The sequence below is a fragment of the Nannospalax galili genome, unplaced genomic scaffold, assembly GCF_000622305.1.
Source record: "Nannospalax galili isolate Female #2095 unplaced genomic scaffold, S.galili_v1.0 scaffold737, whole genome shotgun sequence".
In the NCBI taxonomy this organism is placed as follows: Eukaryota; Metazoa; Chordata; class Mammalia; order Rodentia; family Spalacidae; genus Nannospalax; species Nannospalax galili.
In genome coordinates, this window is record NW_008341172.1 from 2,671,324 (window position 1) to 2,691,661 (window position 20,338).

At 39.8% G+C, this 20,338-nt stretch overlaps 1 protein-coding gene and 1 pseudogene across 2 annotated transcripts in view; one reads left to right on the plus strand and one right to left on the minus strand.

The window, feature by feature from the left end:
* Positions 1-20,338, plus strand: part of Exoc2 (exocyst complex component 2) — a 190,617-nt gene that overhangs the window by 115,722 nt on the left and 54,557 nt on the right. For both annotated transcript variants that reach the window (XM_017799040.2, XM_008836674.3), the window contains exons 14-22: positions 935-1,000; positions 1,339-1,496; positions 2,139-2,260; positions 3,990-4,051; positions 8,969-9,049; positions 9,678-9,737; positions 10,439-10,500; positions 12,479-12,545; positions 16,819-16,935. In XM_017799040.2, the coding sequence (XP_017654529.1) occupies positions 935-1,000; positions 1,339-1,496; positions 2,139-2,260; positions 3,990-4,051; positions 8,969-9,049; positions 9,678-9,737; positions 10,439-10,500; positions 12,479-12,545; positions 16,819-16,935 (795 nt within the window). The remainder of the gene's footprint in view (positions 1-934; positions 1,001-1,338; positions 1,497-2,138; positions 2,261-3,989; positions 4,052-8,968; positions 9,050-9,677; positions 9,738-10,438; positions 10,501-12,478; positions 12,546-16,818; positions 16,936-20,338) is intronic.
* LOC115070990 lies at positions 13,305-13,464 on the minus strand (annotated as a pseudogene).

Here is a 20,338-nt window from a genome sequence, read left to right on the forward strand (position 1 = left end):
TATGCATATATTATACATATAATACATTACTTGTATTTTCATGTTAACTTCAAGTTAATATCATAGTCATTTATGATGTAACTATTCTTAACTTGAAAGGTCTTTTGATACGCCTCTAACTTTAATCAAAATTACATGAGGATTCTTAACTTAAAGGATAATACTGCACTGTGTCAATGAAGTATCAGAATGTCTTTTACATTGTATAATTTTGGTATTGCTTCTTTATCTGGAAACTTTTCTAAGCTTGTCCTTTTTAGGATATTTTATATAGTAGTATTTGGTTGTTAGAACATTTGTTAATAAGAAGCTAAGAGAAATCCAGTTAAATAGATCTCTCTTTCTTAACTACAAAAACAGACTTCCACACATTATGTTAAGGAAAAGAAAACATAGGCTTTCCGAGCAAGCAGACATAAGTAGTTGTAGAATGGTAGAATGCATTCACTCCTAAATTACACTGTAAAGAAGGCAGTGATTCAAAACTGAAGTGGCAGATGTAATTCCTGTGTTTATAATACATATTAAGCAGAAGAATGAAATGGAAGCCTGAGTTACTCTTCCCTTTGTTTCTGTACTAGCCAGTGAAAAATCACTGTAAGAATGTCATCGTGGACATAATACAGTGTGGTGTAATTGTATGGAATTATTGACAAGAGTGGCGTGTGTGATTCACCTGTAAAATTTATAGTTTCAACGTAATTCTTGGGTTTATATAGAGACTTACAACATGATATAGAAAGATTAGATGAATAACTTTTTTTTAGAATAAGAAAAGTTTTTCTGATTAGTCATTCTGTAGTCAGAAACTTAGATTATGTCTTAAGCATTTCATTTAATCAAGTTAAATTTCTTATCTTCGTGTATAGATGCTAAAGCATTTCTTTGTTAAATTATTTCTAAAAGGCAAATAACTTGTTTTTCTTTTTTTAAGACTGCTGAGAAGTTGGGCCAGATTGAAAGAGCAAAGAATGTAAGGCAAAGACAGAATGATTTCAAGGTAAGTCAAGGCTGAGGATATAAATTTTCATAGTACATGTACTGATGTACAACTGGGTTTTCTCTCCCAACGTTACTGGAAGACTTTATATGCAAGATACTTTTTAATTATTCAGGCAAAATTTTTAACCACTTTGGTGATTTTTGTGGGGTTTTGTTTGAGACAAAAGTTTCTCTTAACAGCCTCAGCTGGCCTGGAACTTGCTATTTAGACCAGACTGGCCTCTGTTTCACAGAGATCTGCCTGCCTGTGTCTCTTGGGTATTGGGATTAAAGGCGTGCACCACGATTCCCGACCAGATTGGTGAACTTAGTGCAGTTTTGTTTTTCATCTTCTAGAAAATGATTCAGGAAGTAATGCACTCCCTGGTGAAGCTGATCCGTGGAGCCCTGCTCCCACTCAGCATCCGAGAGGGCGAGGGGCGTCAATATGGAGGCTGGGAGGTTCAGGTGGAACTCTCAGGCCAGTGGCTCACGCATGTTATCCAGACTGTAAGGTAAGTTTGGATCCTTGGGATCCATACTCATCAAAACATGGTGGCTCTGTGTGTGTGTGTGTGTGTGTGTGTGTGTGTGTGTGTTTGCATGCTTTTTGAAAAAAACAGCACCTCATGGTGGGATGTGTTGTTTGGTCTGTCAACAACAAAATTTTAATTTTCCTTCTCTTATCCTGCTGCTTCTGTCTCTTTATTATTATTATTATTAATTTTTTGTGTACGAGTGTATTGCCTACATGTGTAAGTATACTCCTGTCGTGTCTTGCAATGCCTGTGGAGGTCAGAAGAGGACTTGGGATCTCCTGGAACTGGAGTTAGGAACAGTTGTTAGCCACCATGTGGATGCTAGGAATTGAACCCAGGTCCTTCCAGCACAGTCAGTGCTCTGCTGAGCCATCTCTTCAGCCCCCACTGCTTCTATTTTTTAACTTACAATCTAGCAAAGAATCTCTTAAACATTGCTAGTGTTCTGTGTTGGGTGGGAAAGGAATGTGTATGTATGGTTTCTGTTGCAGGGTCTGTTACAGTGCCTGTTGTTACCTCCACTCTCTACCTAATGCTCATAAGCTCCGTAAGGGGCCATTACAGCATTGTGCAAGCAATGACAGGGGTCCCATCACTTGTGCTTTATTTGTTTCACAGGGTGACTTATGAGTCATTAACAGCCCTGGAAATTCCCAATGACATGTTACAGATCATCCAGGACCTAATTTTGGACCTCCGTATACGTTGTATAGTGGTGACGTTGCAACATACAGCAGAAGGTGTGTTAGAAAAAATTGATAACATTTACTGGACAAAGTTACCTGAGTAGGTTGTAGGTTTAGTCCTTCCAAATTCCAACACCCTGAAAAGAAGAGAAAACCAGTGTTAGGGAAATTTGGATCTATTTGTTTATTTCTAGCTATTGAATGGAATTGAGTTTTTTGTTTTTTGGGTTTTTTTTTTTTCTTTTGTTTTTAGTATCTTTTCAAATTAATTTTGTTGAGATTCAAGACCATGTAGAAATTAAGGTGAATTTACTTGAAACTATTTAAGAATACAAGAACCTCTTTTTTTTTTTTAACTTTTACAAAAGCTTTATTGAGAATTTCATACATGCATATAAGGTGTTTTGATCAAATCCATGCCCACTCCCTCCCCTCCAACATTCCCCCCTCTGAAGAGGTAACCTTAAAATCTTTTAAGGATTAGATACAAGCTCCCAAATACTTTGGACATTTTTGGCCTTTGCAACAGTGTATGTTGCTAACAGGCCCCATGGACATTTTGACTTTTAGCCAAGAAACTGGCTACATTTCTTTGGGGTCTTTTTACCCTAACTGCCTAGCCAATTCCCATCATGCCATCTTCTAAAGGGGTTATCCAAATTGCCAGTGGGGAATAGGGACACCAACGACTCTGGCTTCTTCCATGCTGGACAGGGATACAGGGTGAGGCAATTGGAGTACCCCTTCAGTGGGTCTATCTAAAAGACTCCCAAATTGTAGAAAGGGGAGAAGAAAGCCCTTGAATCATGAATAGGAGATGTGAAGGAGAAGTAAAGGCAAGAGTAATTAGAATTACAAGTTCTAGACAGGGAACTAGAAAAAAGTCAGAACAGGGTAACTATTAAGTAGACACTGTGGGGTAGAGCCTGTTTCAAAAACAGGTGGATATTCAAAAAGTTAATTTCAAAATTTCACATAAAATGAGAACACCATTTTTAGTGTTTCTGAGAATACTGAAAATTATAAATGCTTTTATTTTCTTAATATGTTAAATTTTTTCCAGAATTTTCTACAAAGAGCCAGGCTATAGTTCTAAAAAGTTACCAGGTTATATTTATAAAGCAACTATTGAATAGTAAGTATTCTTTTTAAATCAACCAAGAGCATTATTCTAAGCAGTATAAGTCATTGTCATCTGCCCAGGCTTTTAAAGTGAGGGAGTCCCTTCACTATAGAATCAGTGGTTAGTTTGTTGTGTAAAGGGAAAGAGAATGGGATTCAGGTAAGAAACTAAACAGCCCTCTCTCATTTCACATGTCCTTCCACCCTCCCTGAGCAAGCTGGCCTGACTGAGTTTGGGTAGGTGGCATTCCTAAAGTGAGAGCCCGGCCTTTATTCCCAAATTTAAACCGTACACCAAGAAGTTGAGGCGGAGACGCTGGAGGGCCGATTTTACACAAGCCCGGTACTCTCAAGGATAGAAACTGAGTAAGAAATACATGGTGAGGTGTCTTTGCTTTGCTTCTGTTCTCGAAGTCTCCAAATTGGGCTATGCTGTCAAAAAAAAAATATGCTCACACTAACCTTTTGTTAGGAAATCCAATGAAGGAAACATAATTAAATCCTCAAACCTACCAGATTACAGTCTATCCCTATTTTCACTAAGTTTTCACTCACTTGTATAAAATAGTTAAAAAACTGTGACCCATCTAGGTTTTTATCTCTGTGAAGTTCAGTGAAGTAGTTTTGATGAAAAGTATTTGTATGCTTGTTTTTCTTGTAGAGATAAAGAGATTAGCTGAAAAGGAGGATTGGGTTGTGGATAACGAAGGATTGACTTCCCTGGTAAGTTCAGCTCCTTTCTACTGGTGTCTTATTAGAAATGAAGAGATTAGCCATAAAGGAAGACTGGAGTGTGGCTATTGAAGGGTTGATTCCCTAGTAAGTTTCAGCTCCTTTCCACTAGTGTCTTACATGGAAAAAATTCTATATTAATAAGGATCATATTCATTTACATCGTAGCTCGTAGCTCTAGTTTCTAGCAGTAATGAAATAATCTCAAATTTTCCTTTCTCAGAGACAGTTTTATTTAACGCTAATCACAAATATTTTAAACTGGGTGAAAACAGTGGGTTTCTTTTAGCGTAACTTCATCCTGTATCTCTACTTTCATTACAGTGCTTTTGAAAACTAGATTATGCTTAATTCCACGTAGCAACTTGAAGTTTTCAGAAAAGCAGGAGAGAATGGTGTTGTTGGCTCCTAAGCTAAAACCAAACCAAACCCAGAAACACAAACCTCTGCACACGTGTTCACATACAGACCCATGATCTGTTCATTCTAGAAACATGACTTTTCAAGATGGGTTTTAGGATTTCAAATACCTTTGAAAATACTTTTCATAATATATCATGTTTCCACTCCTGTTTGAGGGACGTTCCTAGTACTCTTCTAGGTAGTGAGTTACCGCTGAAGCAGAGATTCACACAGGACAGGCATTGCCTCTACTCTTACATGGCCCCACAGCCAGTACTGGTCATATAGCCAGTACCCAGGGCCACTCCATTGGCTTCTCTCTGACGCTTTCACTGGCTTCTGTGTGGCTGGCCCAGTGGTCCCCAGAGGCCTCACTCCTGCCAGGAAGAAGTACAGTGGTCTCTTAGCAGCCACAGCCAACTGCTGTCTTCACAGCTTCTTGGCCAGAAAGCCTTCCATGCCCCAGGCAGTTGAGCTGGTCAGCTGACTGTGCTGCTCCCAGTTTCTAGTCTTCCTTAGCAAAAGAGAGAAAATTCTGGGGATGGAACCTATAGTTTCTGTGAAGAATAAAATAGGTTTGGCTCACACAAACTGTACACCAGTGGTGAGTCAGGCTGTTGAAAAGCAGAGATCACACAAGGCTCTGTGTTAAGTCACTACCAACAGATGCAAGTATACCTTACTTCAAAGAGGCAATGTAGAGCACACAGCATTTCCTCTGACCAGGGAACTCACTTCACAGCCATAGGAGTCAAACCAGAACCATGGAGGAAGATGCTTGCTACCTGGGAACAGGCTGTACCTTACTTCAAAGAGGCAATGTAGCTTAGAGAAGACTGGCTTATGTGCAGTGTTTTATAAGTTAAATAAAAATATTTAATTGATTGGTTTTGTTTTACTGATCACAGTTGTTTGTATTTACATAAAAGTATTCCTTTAGTTAATTCTCCCTCATACTAAATCCTTAGAGAAAGTGAACAGACTTGGTATAGCATTCACTTGAGACACATAGACTGAATGTAAAATACCTCAACTTTTTACATTGATCATATGTTGAAATTATTTGAATATTATAGTTTCATTTCTGCTGCTGTGATAAAACACTGACCAAAGGCAACTTAATGGAGGAAAGAGTTTGTTTGACCTACAGTCCCAGGTCACATTCCATCACTGAGGGAAGTCAAGGCAGGAACTTGAAGGCAGGTCTGCTTGCTATTCCACACAGCATTTCCTCTGACCAGGGAACTCACTTCACAGCCACAGGAGTCAAACCAGAACCATGGAGGAAGATGCTTGCTACCTGGGAACAGGCTTATACCTCAGCTAGCTTTCTTACACTGCTCAGGACAACCTGCCTAGGGATGGTGCTGCCCACAGTGAGCTGGGCCTTCCTACATCAATTAGCAATCAAGGTACTCTCCTACAGATATACCCACAGGCCAGTCTGCTCTGGAAATTCCTCAGTTGAGACTCTTCTCTCAGATGACTCAGCTGTGGCAACATGACAGTTAAAGTCTAACCAGCACAGATATGTTGTATTAAGTTATATTGAAATTTCTTTTTAAAAATTTTTTTAACATAAATCCTGGAAAATCTAACATTTGCTCTGGGGCTCATGCCCATGGTTCATTCACCCCACCCTCTTCTGAACAATACTGACATGGTAGAGGGTTCCCTGCATTACAATCAGAGCCAGTCCTAAAGAGGTCTAGAACCTATCTTGCTTGGCCCCTTTGGAAAGTAGGAGCAGAATGCATCCTCATAGTGTGAGGTCAGGAATAAATGCAGTTCTGCACACAACACTTTGTGAACCAAGTCGCTTTGCGTGAAGGATTTTTGGGGGGGTGGAGGTTGGGGTGTAAGTTAACATTTATAGTAATTGGGGCCACCAAACTTTATATTATTTCTTATTATATTTTAAAATCTCTTCCAGACAACTTAAGAATCATTGGGCTATCATCCATTAGGAATGATAGGAAATTAGACCTCAAGTCACCTATTGACATAGACACTATTTACATAGTGTCTGTTTCAAATTAGTTTTGTGCAAAGAAAAAAGTTAAATGTTCATTTTGAGAATGTAAAGTCTATGTTTCATTAAAAAACAAAACCTGACCAACATTGAGTCCTCAGGCACAGAGCAGGCATTAGTTTTTCAGGACCTTCCTGGTCAGTGTATCCGCATGCACAGCCTCTTGTGGGCTGCCGTGAAGAGCCGCATTTCAGGACTGCTGGGGTTGCCTGGTCATTATATTATTTTCCTTGGAAAAATGACTGGAGAAATTACTAGGAAAACCTGCCTATGGTCTGTTTTTAAAGTTTGACTTCCCTATGTAGTCATAAAATCATAAAATTACTAATTTCATGTTTGACCCCCTCACACACACACAAGCCACGTGAAGTGTGCACAATGTCTAGAGCTAAATCAGTGGGCCGTGTGAACAAACAACTTGTAAGAAATGGCAGTCAAAACATCTGGAGTCAGCCAAAGCATTCTAGTCAGATGCCCAGGCAGAAGGAAGCTGCCATGGTGGACTTGATAGTGCTGACTAAGCTCTGTCTGTTCAGCATGGACCTCTCTCAAGAGGAAAGAAGGATCAAGACTTAGAACATAAGTCTGCATTTCAGCTCCCAGTATTTAACCTAGTGTGTATGTGTGTGTGTGTGTATGTGTGTGTATGTGTGTGTATACGTACATACGTACTCTGAGCCTCTGAACAAGATGTAAATAATTTGCATGCCTTTAACTTTGAATAACTTCAGTCCCTGATGTGAGGAGAATGCTTCATCCCTCCCTCCCTTCCTATGCCTGAGATTAGGGAAGACTACTTATGAGTTGTCAAAGTGAGCAATAAGCCATGGCTGCTCTTGCATCCCAAGTGTGTCTTTAGCCAGACCCTTCCTGAGGCTCCTCAGCAGCTCACTGGAAAGCGTGCTGTTTCCCTCTAATGTCAAAAATGCGTTCTGCTTTTTTTCTCAATTTGAATAATTCTCTTCTTTCAGAATTGGACTGGTTTGTGATAACTTCTTACTGTCTGCTAAAGTGAATGGTTCACTGACAACACAGAGAAATTTCTAGAAAAAGGAAGAGTAGTTGTTCAGACTATCATTTACTCCCACCTTAACTGCAGCTTTCTGAACTTTCTAGTATTTACTACCCATTCATTACATTAATACAGCTATAAAAACCGAGAAAATCCAGTTCAAATCTTAATACCAGAAGTCTGAGTAAACATACGTGAACGCCAACATTAAGCTGGCAATGGTTGAACTTTTAATTTTGTTTTCAGTATTATGGTGATCATTATTGTTTTAGCATCTTAAATTGCTATGCCTGCTAGGGCAGGTAGTCAAATCGGGTCAGACATCTGACAGTTGTTTGTGCTTTATTTTACAGTCCTTGGGACTCGAACCCAACACAATGATCAATGTGACTCTGAGAGATTTTGTGTAGTTTATGTCTCATCCTCCTCCCTTCCTATTTCTTTTAAATAGACTTTTTGGAGCCCTCTGGTGGCTTCAGAGTATGTTAATAGAAAGACATTAACAATCAGGTACGATTTTACCTCAAGCTTCTTTTTCTAAGAAAATAAACTTTTTTTTTAATGTGTACATCTTTTCCTTTCTTTTATTTTTTAACCAAACCATTTCTAAAAATTGCTGTGTGAGAAGTGGTTCTTTGAGCAAGTGTTCTGCCCAGTGCTGGTTGTTGAGGGTTGACCCTGCCTTGCTCCTTGCCCTTTCAATATGCGGGTGCCCCCCACCCCGCAGCTCTGCTGTTCTCAGGCACCTTCCTTGGCCATCCTGTTTAAAGAAGAGCCCCTCCAGCACTGTTCTTTCTGAGTTCTTCATGATGCTTATTATTGATTGAAGCTACAATTTTATTTCTTTATTTCCACATTTTTTAAAAAAAAAATCGTGACTCTCGTGTTGGTGTGTCTCAGCTAGAAAAAGCACTTGACCTGCCTGGCACACCTACTCACACAAGCACAAACTCCAAACACAGGCACTAAGGCACTGGGTTCCTTCTGGCCTTTCTTGGAATGTCTTTCCTTGAACATATTTTCTTGTTTGATTTCTTTGACTTAATTTGTATAGAAAATGAAGGCAATGACTTATTTAAAAGGTCTTGTACATCCTCCAGACTCTTATCGTTGACATTAGATTTTACTGGACAGTATAAGAGGTGCAGAATGCCCAGGAGACAAAGCTCATTCAGAGTAGGCCTGTGATGTAGTGTTTGCTCATTGTCATTTTCCTGTGAAAAGAGAATTTTGAAGAAAAAGTTTAGCTATTGAGTTTTTGATCAATTAGATGATAAACCTTAGCCTCAAAATTTATTCATTTTAAAAACATGCCAAACATCAATAAGTAGATTACTGGTCAGGTTATTTGTGTCCTTATTCTTTTACATAAATCTGGAAATTTGAGGGCTAGGCTATATTAAGCTCAGTAAATGTCGTAGCCATTGCATCTGAGTTTAAGGAAGATGTTCTTTCTTTTCAGCCGTGCCAGTTTGAACAGAGCATCGTGCACTCGCTGCAGTCACTGAAAGGTGTTGTGGATTGCAAGCCTGGAGAAGCCAGTGTGAGTTCTATTCCGCCTGCTTTAGAAGCTCTTGAGAAACCCTTCTGTGGGAATCACGGTTGAACACATACCTCTTATGAGGTATACATTTAATTAGTTTAGCTACATAGATGTGCTGAGATTGGGTTCCAAGGTGGGCTGGGCAGAGTTAAAATGTGAGTCCAGGGGCTAGCAGCAGAGCCCATACAGGACCTTGTGGACAGAGTGAATGACTAGCTTGTGTTGTCAGCCAGCCAGGACCAGAACCGCCACAGCAGGCAAGCACCTGAGGCCAGCCCTTCACAGTCAGATGCCTGCACCCAAAGTGCTTGTCCGTGTTCTAGCTTTTTATATCTAACTTTTCAAGCAAAATTTGTCTTTAGCAAAGTCTTTATCTAGGGGCTGGAGAGATGGCTCAGTGGTTAAGAGCAGTGACTGCCCTTGTAAGGACCCAGGTTCAATTCCTTGCACCCACATGGCATCTAACAGCTGTCTATAACTCCATTTCCAGGGGATCTGATGCCCTCTACAGGCATTGCACAAGACAAGTGCATCTACGTACATGCAGGCAATACACTCATGTATATACAATTAAAATAATAATAAAATAAATTTTAAAAACATGTTTTTATTAAATTCTTCCTCATAGGTCTTTCAACAGCCTAAAATGCAGGAGGAAGTTTGCCAACTAAGCATCAGTATCATGCAGGTAACAGACAGCAGTTCTGCCTACACCTGAAGACATGTGTGACAATGTACACGACACTATTACACATGGTTTCTTTTAAAGTCTGTGTACATAACAGAGTAGAGGGATATCGAGATGAAGATGAATGTCAGCTCAGCTGCTGCTCGCCTTACAGAACCTGCATCTTTCGTTTATATCAGCTTCTCCTCTGTTCTCTCTCTTCTTCTCCTCTGTACTTTTATTTCTTTTAAATCACAGAGTAAATGAAATGAGAATTGGGTGCTTAGAGTTTATCTACTGTTGCAAAGTTGTTTGATTGGGACTAGTGCTTTGTAGGCACATAAATGAAGTTGAGCATCTTTGGGGGATAATAAAGAAAAGAAAAAGGGTGTTTCCCTCAAATATATTCAAAACCATAATTAATTCAAGCAAGGTGATTTTAATTTTTACCACTCACGTAGTGGACACTGATAGCATGTAGATTTCTACCACTTCATTCATATATATATATAATACGTATACACACAAACATGTATACACACAAACACAAACACACATAAATAGAAACACACACATATAACACATGCACATACACACTAGACACGCCTTTCCCTATGTCACTATTTATGGGATACACAGTAATTTATGTAAAATTGTTTTTAATGTTCAAATAGATTAGCAGCTGAAAATCGTATCACTAAAACTTACTGTTTTTAATACAGGTTTTTATATATTGTCTGGAACAATTGAGCACCAAGCCTGATGCAGACATAGATACTACTCAGTAAGTGAAAATGAAATTATTGTCATTGATACAGTTCAGAGCATTAAAGTGTAGGCTTACATTATGCACTGAGGCAGAATCTTCCATGTAGTCTAGGGTGGCCTACACCTCCTATGTAGCCCACGGTGGCCTCAAACTCTCTGTAGTCCTCTTGCCTCAGCCTCCTGAGTCCTGGGGATACCAGCATGAGCCACCATGCCCAGTCCTGATACTCACTTGTAGTTCTTTCACACATAGCAATTAAAGAAAACCTACAGAATGCTCTTCTGGTTGTTTTCTGGCATATAGTGTTGTCTGAATGACAAGGCAAGTATAACTTTTATGCACCTAAGATTCCTGCTTTAATATAGATACCTCAAAAATAAATGTTTCAAACTATAATTGGCAATTTGAGAAATTTTCTGTCCATTCCCTGGTATTAATTTTTGCTTTTTAGTATATAAAACTATCATCCCTAGTGAACAAATAAGTTTGGGGTTTTTTGGGGGGAGTGGTTGTTTGTTTGTTTCGTCTTTTTGAGACAAGGTCTCCCTGTAGCCCCAGCTGGCCTGGAACTCACATGTAGACCAGGCTGGCCTTGATCTCACAGAGATCTGCTTGTCTCTGCTTCCTGAGTGCTGGGATTAAAGGTGTGCACCATCATGCCTACCTTCCAAATAAATTTTTAATTCATGTGTGTGAGTGTGAGTATGCCTGTTTGCATTTGTGTGTGGGCACTCATCTGTATGTAGATGTGTATGGTCAGAAGTCGGGGGGGTGGTCTTAGTTCTTTCTCTACTTTATATACTGAGGAAGGGAGTCTTTCACTTGAAGACAGAGTTCATAGACTGCTCTGGGATCCCATCTCCCGAGAGCTGAGATTACAGACAGGCTTTCACACCCACCTTGCCTTTACATGGGTGGTAGGGATTTAAACTCTGGTCCTTATGCTTGTGTGGCAAGCACGACTCACTGAGTCATCTCTCTAGCTCTGAGGTTGTTTTTTTGTGCTTTTTAAAAGTTTTTTGAGACAGGGTCTCACTGTGTGGACCAGGCTGGCCTTGACCTCACAGATCTGTCTCCCAAGTACTGGGATTAAAGGCGTGTGCTATCATGCCACAACCCCAAGTTTTTAATTCTTGTAGGTCTTCATTGACCTAGTTTTACGTATCTGAATTATGTCTTTGGCTTATTGATCCACCAGGAGGTTATATTGTTAATCACAGCATTGATCCTGTTGATTAAATCAGCCTTGTTACTTGGTTAAAATTTTCGTTTCCTACATTGCTGGATTCTAATGTATAGTGCAATGTAGTTCTGAAATTTATCTTCTCCATTTATTCAAAGGTACTTTGTATCAGTTATAGTGCTGTTTTAATGATCATTTTCTTGTATTTGAATATTTTCTAGAATGGCATCCTTTTATTACCTCTATTTTGAAGTATTATTTTATATTTTTATTGTTTAGACTTCCATATGAATTCAGAAGTCAGTCAAGTTTAAAGAAAAAGTCTGCTAAGCCGTTTATTATGATTGCATTAGATCAGTAATTGGGTAGTGTGTTCACTATGAAACCTTCCCCTTCCATCTTTTTCTGTTTTTGGTTACTTTTGAGTTATCTAATTTTATAACTCCCTTCACCTGTAAACAGATTACTATGAAAGCGAGGTTCAACATCCTCACCCCCAGGAATTCTGATAGTCAAAAAACATTTTAATGTTTTGAGTATTATTTGACATTTTTTCATTTGATAACTTATTTTTAAGTTTAGTGCAGTCATTAAATATTGAGAACACCCCAAAGCAAGTTTTATATGGCTCAGGTTAGGAGATGGTCTTAGTGTATTCCTTGAGGTATTAATAATTAAATATAGAGAAAACCTACAGAAAGTTATGTAACTTTTTTCACTGCAACATTTGAAGCCAAATTGACACAGCTGCTTGTAGTTTTGAGTTTTAGTGTTTTAATTGCAGCGTTCTCTAACCTCTCTTGTATTCAGTCTTTCTGTTGATGTTTCTTCTCCTGATTTGTTTGGAAGTATCCATGAAGACTTCAGTTTGACTTCAGTAAGTAAAATGGCAAACAGAAAGCAAAATGTGTCATTTTAAAAGGAATGGCTGTCATAAGTCGGCCCAAATCTCTTGAACATTAAGCATCATTGTTGTAGCGTGTATGATGGAACACCGCTGTACACTCTGGAGCTGTGTTAGGTATGAAAATGTGTATGTATTTCATGTTTAACAGATCTGTAGCTGCAGGCAAACCTCAGTAGCCCCAGCACACTCACTGTGTTGTGCGTGTTAACAGGCGGCTGGTAGTTCTCTGGTGCTAGAACGTTGCCTTGATGGACTGGAGGAGGTGGGGGCAAGGTATTTCCTTCCTGCCCTTTCCCTTTTCAGCCTGACAAGCTGCACTTTTCTTAGCTTTATTTCTACAGTTTCCCCATTTTATTTGAACATAGGTTCTCTGAAAAAGCCAGACACCCCCATTTATCTACATACCATATAATATGTATATTATACATAATATATATGTAAAATTAATATGTACACACCCCTTTTAGCCTATGTGAGTATTTAGGAGGATTCACATAATACATCATCACGTGTATAAACTTAGCCATTGAAATCCAAACTCCACCTTAATATAAATAACCCCTCTAATGTTTCATATGTGTGTGGAAAACCATATAATCCAAATTTCCTATCCTATACCATTACTCTAATTATGAATTCCTAAAGAAGAGTTTTTGTATATTAGTCAGAATAATTTAAGAAATTATTCTGACTCTACCTACTTGGGTGGATAGGTAGAGAATGGTATCATTCAGTGAGAAAGGGTAGAAACTCAGTTTGGAACCATACTTAGTGAATGAATGGCATTCAGGAAGAGATGCCTACTGGGTAATTGGGAAAAGTTTTCAATTAGCAATAATCGAGTCTCTGATAAACCTCATTGGCTGTGATACTGCCACTGTGGAAAGCTGTCTACTGGGTAATTGGATGCACTTGTCTGGATCTCTAAAGAGAAATTAGAAGTATTTGTTGATCAGTCATTCATAAGCAATAGAAGGCCTGGCAGTAGGTAAGTATTCTGAGAAAAATGCAAACTGTTCCAGCCAGCCAGACTTGCACGGAGTCACCCTAAAAGTAGTGCTGCGGAGGCTCTTGTAAAATTGTCCTCAGATGGGGTTGGTTGGAATTCCAGCAAGAACTGAAGGCCAGGGTGTAGTCCGAAACTCTACCAGGGGAAACACTGCTGATCTCGGGTACAACAGCCCAAGTAGCTTCTTCAGTGACTAGGATGCTAAAGGCCTTGGAGGGAGGGAGGCAGCAGCAGGATCATGGAGCATTGAGGGCCCAGAAAGCCTGTTGGGGACCTGTGGGCCTGCACTGATAGACTATGAGGAGGACCAGATCCATAAAGATATACTACAGCAGAAGCAGTAGTTGTGGGGTGGCTTGAAGCGGAGAAGCCAGCTTTTCCTGAAAAGGGAAAATCAGAGAGAAGGAATCTAATAACACAGTATTTCTGAGACAGGGGCCACTCAAGGCTGAGGGCATCAGGTTGGGGAGGTGAAAGGTTGAGTCTCCTCAGATGAGATGTAGGAGCCACTTTCCTGGGCTTCTGGAAGAGAATGGCAAGAGCTGAGGAAGATGGTTGAGTAGGAAACTAGCTTTTCTGTGTGAGCTCAGGAAGGAGAAAGGTTAGAAGGGATGGGGCTGAAGGAAGGAGCCTTTGATTTTTGTTGTTGTTAGTGATGGTGGTTTTTTGACAGTCTCCCTAATCGCAGCCCACCTGGAAGTCACAATGTGAACCAGGATGGCCTCGAACTAGCAGAGATCCACCTGCCTCTACCTCCCGAGTGTTGGGATTTAAGGAGCATCCTACCATGCCTGGCAGGAAAGAGCCTTTGAAACTGAGACCTTGCCAGCCATCTGGTCAAACTTTATTTTTTCTTAGTCTTTCAGAAGAAGCCTAATTGATACGTAGTATCTTTCTGAGATTCGTAAATACTATGTTCCGTTGCCACCTGCAGCCAATACCATGTACCCATTAGCCATTTCCCAGCTGATGTGTTTGCACTCTTGGACCTGGAGTTCTGCTCCTCACCCTGTGTCCCTCTTCATGGATAGAGATGAGAACAGGCTGGCTCCATGTGACCCACCTCCTGGGTGGTACAGAGCTGCCCTTCAGCCTCTCCCAGGACTTTCCCCAGGTTTTGTACTTCTGCACTTCACAGTGCCTTCTACGTGTCCTATTTTCTTTGCAAATACGTTGATTGTTTACCAGATTTTGTTCCTGTTTTTCCCCATTGGAAGAGTCTCATCAAATCTGGCTCATCTTCTCAGAGGACCCAGGTAGGTCCTCTCAGGGTCTGTGCTATCCAGAAGGCGGGCTGATGTGATAAGCATGAGATCTAGATGTAGAGCTAGAGGATTCTGGTTCTTTATGTTTCTTAAGACACAGTCTCAGGTTCCACTCAGGGCAAAAGTGTCTCTAAGCCTGGTGCTCTCTGGGACCACAAAAAGTAAGGCTTAAGACCGATTCCTACATGTGCAGGGGCTGCAGGATAGCTAAGCTGATACTGTCACATCTGTCTCCATCTCAGGTGTCAGTGAGCTTCAGGTTAACCATCCATTCAAGTTTAGGAATCAGATGTGCTGTGCCTCTATTCTTCCCCTTTTGTTTCATCTGCTTCTTTATATTTGAATACTTGCAAAGAGCTGGTCCTTAGATCAAAATCAAAAGTAGTTTTCATTTTGGGGAGGCTTCATACGTACATACTGTGGTAGGGAGGAGCAAGCCAAGATAGCTGGGAACAGGCAGGAAAGACTTGAGGCCCAGTGGGCTAGACTGGGACGTTTGCAGAAAGAGTGGTAAACGATTGATATGAAGCCAGGAGACATTTGAGGAGCCCAGCATGCTTGGAGTGGCTGCTGAAAAGCCTGGTTTAGCTTACCTCATGTGCTTGTAGCATGTGTCATAGTACTACAGGAGGTGACGAAAGGAAGGTGGCCTCACTGTGCCCAGCTTTCTTACTTTCTAATGTCACCCTTGTCATTTACTCACTAACCAGAAAAGTAGTAGTATACAGAATGCTGCCCCACTAAGCCATGTTCCATTTTCTGTCTGTAAACTAAGTCAGGGCCACTGGCAACTTTTTGTTTGTCTGAGTTACTTCAGTGATTCTTGGGCCTTTTATTTACATCTGTTGATGACCAAAAATGGCAGTAAGTAGACTGCAGTCTGCTGGAAATAAAGATGGGAAATTGTCAGTAAAGAAATGAGAAGGTCTTGGGTATGTGGCGAGGTCAGTAGAATTACTGGAAGATAGACGTGCTTGGTAACTGAGTTTAGAGACTCGCTCATTTTTTGCTCCACTTACCTCAAAGGACTGTTGTTTTCTACATTTTCTCTCCTGGAGGACTTCAGTGCAAGTTACTCAGATTCTGTTCAGAAAGAATAAGTGTGGCCGAGAACTGCTCCTGGAAAGTGGTTTTGCTCTAGTTTTAGTCAAGGATCTTGACTGAAGGCCCTGGATGAGTCATATTACTCTTGAGAATGCCTCAGCGCAGTCAGGCTGCAGTGAACTGAGGCAGTGGTGGCAGCCACTCTGGGGATTCCATTTTTATAAATAGTTCTTCACTGTAAAAAGGCTCTTGTGCAGATCCACATTGGAGTCCAATAATTTTGTAAGAAATGGTTTAGGTGGGCAGATCTTTGAAGATTGTAACAGCAAGAGATGTCCTTCCCCTCTTGGCTTCCTAAGGGGAGCCCCTTGGCCTCAGGGACCCTCACTCCCCACTGGAGAGAGACTAGGGAGAGGCTCTTTCTACATGCACACAGCCTCCCCACAGGCAGAAAGCTTTTGAAGGAGTTCATCAAACAGATAATATGACATTATTTCTCTCAGGGTGTGAAAATTTTCTGTTTTCTAATAGTTTTTACATTTTATGTAATTAGTTATTTAAGGTATCTATTTGTGTGGCCTTTTGTGTACATAAAATATTAAAGGAACATTCAACTCTTCTTTAGGGGATAGTAGAAGTAGAACCCAGGGCCTTGAGCATTCTAGGGAAAAACTCACCACTGAGCTATATCTCAAGTCTTTATTCAGCTCTTTGTGTAGATGTAATAATCAACAATTAGTGGAGTTGTAGAATTGTATTGTGTTTCTCTCTATGTTAATATAGGAGAGAAACTGCCAAGATTAAGACGTTGAATATTGATGTTAAAGGGAAAATGCTTATAATTAAAATTTGTAAGTGATGGGGGTTGTCTCTTACACTCACCAGTGCTCGCAATGTAATTTTCTAAAAATTTGTTCTATTTTAGGAACAGCGGCTTTTGATAGTCCTGAGTAATTGCTGCTATTTAGAACGTCATACCTTCTTAAACATAGCAGAACATTTTGAAAAGCACAACTTCCAGGGAATAGAAAAAATCACCCAGGTGAGTTGATATTTACTAGACAAGCTGGTCGTCTTGGCAGCTGAGTTCCAGGCTGTTCCTCGCCCCCTTTCCTTGGCATCCCCTGGGCTCCAGTCCCCAACACCCATTTTCCTCTCAGCCCACGGGTCTGGGAATGGCTCTTTTCCTCACTTTGAACTGTTGGTGTAGTTTGCTCTGCAGCAAAGCTGTCTCCTGGCTGACTGGTTTACTTCACCCTGCCTAAGCTGTTCAAAAGAAAGCAAGAAAAGGAGAGAAAAACATCAAACCCAAATCTTTAAGAATCATCCTGGTTTAAGGTTAAGAATCAACCTTAAGGTTTACGCTTAAGGTACTGGTGACAGCCACTCTGAGCCTGACAAAGACCTTTTCCTGCTGATCCGGCCTCTTCCTCTATCTTCCTCTCCATGTGACTAGAGCCATGCCTTTGCTAGGCTGGCTAAGTACACACATGCGTGCATGCACACATGCAAACACACACACACACACACACACACACGCATGCATGCATGCACGCACACAAACACATCCTCCTCACAGATGCAGGCTGCTTCATTCATACCATAACTGGAACATATGCACACTTCATTCTCTTCCCATTGAATATAGATGAGTTGCGCAGCACTGATTTCTATGCAAATCAATGGAATGGGTTTTTTTTTTTTAACAATATCTTTCTTGTTTATATTTTTTTCAAATAAGCAGAAAAGGAAAAAATGAAGTAACCATGTTAGTAAAGGTTGGCTAGTTCCTGGACAAAGGTTTATCAGATTTCTTGGTAAAGCTGTGCTAGCACCCTCTCAGTGCCAAGGGCACTATTCTCACTGCAGAGACTGGGAAGATACTGATCTTGCTAATCATATAATCAGAATTTACTCTGAGTGGACTACATACTCTTACAGATGATGGTTCCTGTTCATAAACTAGATTGGGATGTTTTTCAAAGAATGAAAATGTCAGAGTGGGTGGCTCTGTTTTGTTTTCCTGCCTTTTCATGAAGATTAATCACCCTGATGATAAATGTTGCGACTTAAGGCTTTAAGGCCAAATGTCTAGTTTATTTCCAGAAATGTTTCATGCTCATAATTGCAAGGTGCTGTCTTGCAATAAAAAGTTCCTATCTGCAGAAAGTGGGTATTTTGTTTTTACCCAATAAGAGCAGTATCTTAAATACACAGACATGTATGGAGAATTTTGTCATTAAAAATGTACAGAGTGATTAAGAACTTCATATAAGAGAAGCAGTGTGTTTGATTATCTCTAAGTTAACTTTGTGAAGTAATAAACAAAATTATGTTGCTCAGTTTATACCATTAACAAACAGGATGAAACTGATGTGAAAGAAAAGGTTTGGTGTCTGTCCCAGTTTTTGTCTAAATCACTTTGAGAAAGATAATTTGATCTCAGGACCATCTTTCAATATGCTGTGTGCTTTTTTCGCTACTTAGTGTTATGAGTTTTTTACTTGACCTTCTTGAATATCTTGAAATCATTCAGTTGCAGTTGAAATGAGTAGACAGTGAGTGTAGATTATAGTGTGTGTGTAGATTTTGTTTGTTTTGTACGCAATCTCTTGTTTTCATGGTGTCAAGCTAGGAAAATACAGTTGTGTTGAAGGAAAAGAGATTACTTACTGTCCTATTTTTCAGTTTCCTTTCCAACTGATGTAGCTTTAGAAGCCTACCCCCACCAAACAAACAAACAAACAAAAACAAATAAAACAAACAAAAAAAAAAAACCCAAACAAAACTTAGAGGGCAGAGCCACAAGTATGGTTGTCTTGTTCTTTCTCGGTGTTTGCCCTGTGGGTAGTGGTCACTAACAGGACTCTGCTGACTGTCACTGGATTCTAGTCTTTTCCTGGGAGCCTCCCGTGGGATCTGCTGGTGGGGCAGGGAAGAGAATTTTCCACGAGCATCCCCTGCCTGCCTCTTCCCTTCCTTTTCTTTTTCTTTTTTGGTATTGTTGATCTGCCAGTAGATGCCTGATAGCTATCAGTTTTTTATTGCCTTTATCTACTTTTAAAGATATTTCTTACTCATTGATATTTCTTCTTTTGAGCACTCTGTTCAAATTCATAGCCCATCTTATAATTAGGTTTTTGGTGTTTGTTTTTTGTTTTTAAATATTTTATTTATTATTTTATTTTTATGTGTATGAGTGCATTGTCTGCCTGTATGTAAGTGCACCCATGTCATGCAGTGCCACGGAAGTCAGAAGAGGGCTTCGGATTCCCCTGGAACTGGAGTTAAGGACGGTTCATAGCTGCCATGTGGGTGCTGGGAATCAAACCTGGGTCCTCTGCAAGAGCAGTCAGTGCTCTTAACTGCTGAGCCATCTCTCTAGCCCCCATTTTTTTATTTTAGTTTTTTAAAAATTTACATTTATTTGGGGAAGCATGCAGATACTACTTTGTGGAGTATCAGGTACTAAACCCAGGTCATGAGGCTTGGTGGCAAGCTCCTTTACCCCTGAGCCATCTTGCCAGCCCCTTCATCTTTGTTTCTTATCTTCAATAATAGAACTGAATTCATATATAGAAATAGTTCACTTACAATCTTACATTTTAGGACCTTATTAAAATTTAATGATTGATAACATTTAAAGCTAGAATAATTTCATAAATACAGTTTTATTTTTTATGGGCTTAGGGCTTTGTTTTTTTCATGTGCGGCATATGCATATGTATATGTTCATGTGTCTATGGAAGCCAGAGGCCAGAGGCCAGTGCCATTCGTCTCCCTCTCTTGTTCTTCACCTTAATTTTGAGCCAGGTTCTCTCACTAAACCTAGAGCTCACCTGTTGAGTAAGACTTACTGGCCAAGAAGCCCTGGGATTACAGGTGCACACTGCCCTACCTGGGTGTTTGGGATCAGAACTCGAGTCTTCGTGCTCATGAGGGAAGCATTTTACTAACTAAGCCTTCTCCTCAGCCCTTCATATATAATTTTATTTGATATAAATACTCCGAAAAATAAATAAGGCTATTTTAATCCCTATTTTTCACAGGGACAGAGGTGTAGAGAGGGTAAGAGTTTACCTGACAGTAGCAGAGCCTTGAAATTATCCGATTCCAAACTCCAGCCCCATATCCTATGTCTTATGGTAGAGAATGAGAAGAAAAATACCCCAAGGAGATGATGATAAGCCATGAAGCTCATTGATTAATGTATGTGATTTTAACATTTTTAACTTTGTTTTAATTTTTTAAAAATTATCTATTTAATAACCATATAATTAGAAGAAGCATTTCATTACAACAGCATTGACATATTCAATAACAATTTCCAGAGCTAAGATGCATCTCTTTCAAAATTGACTGTAAATTTTTAGGTTTATAGTTGAATTGATATAGTTATACAATATTGTACTCCATATAAACCCTATAAGACATAAAATTAAATG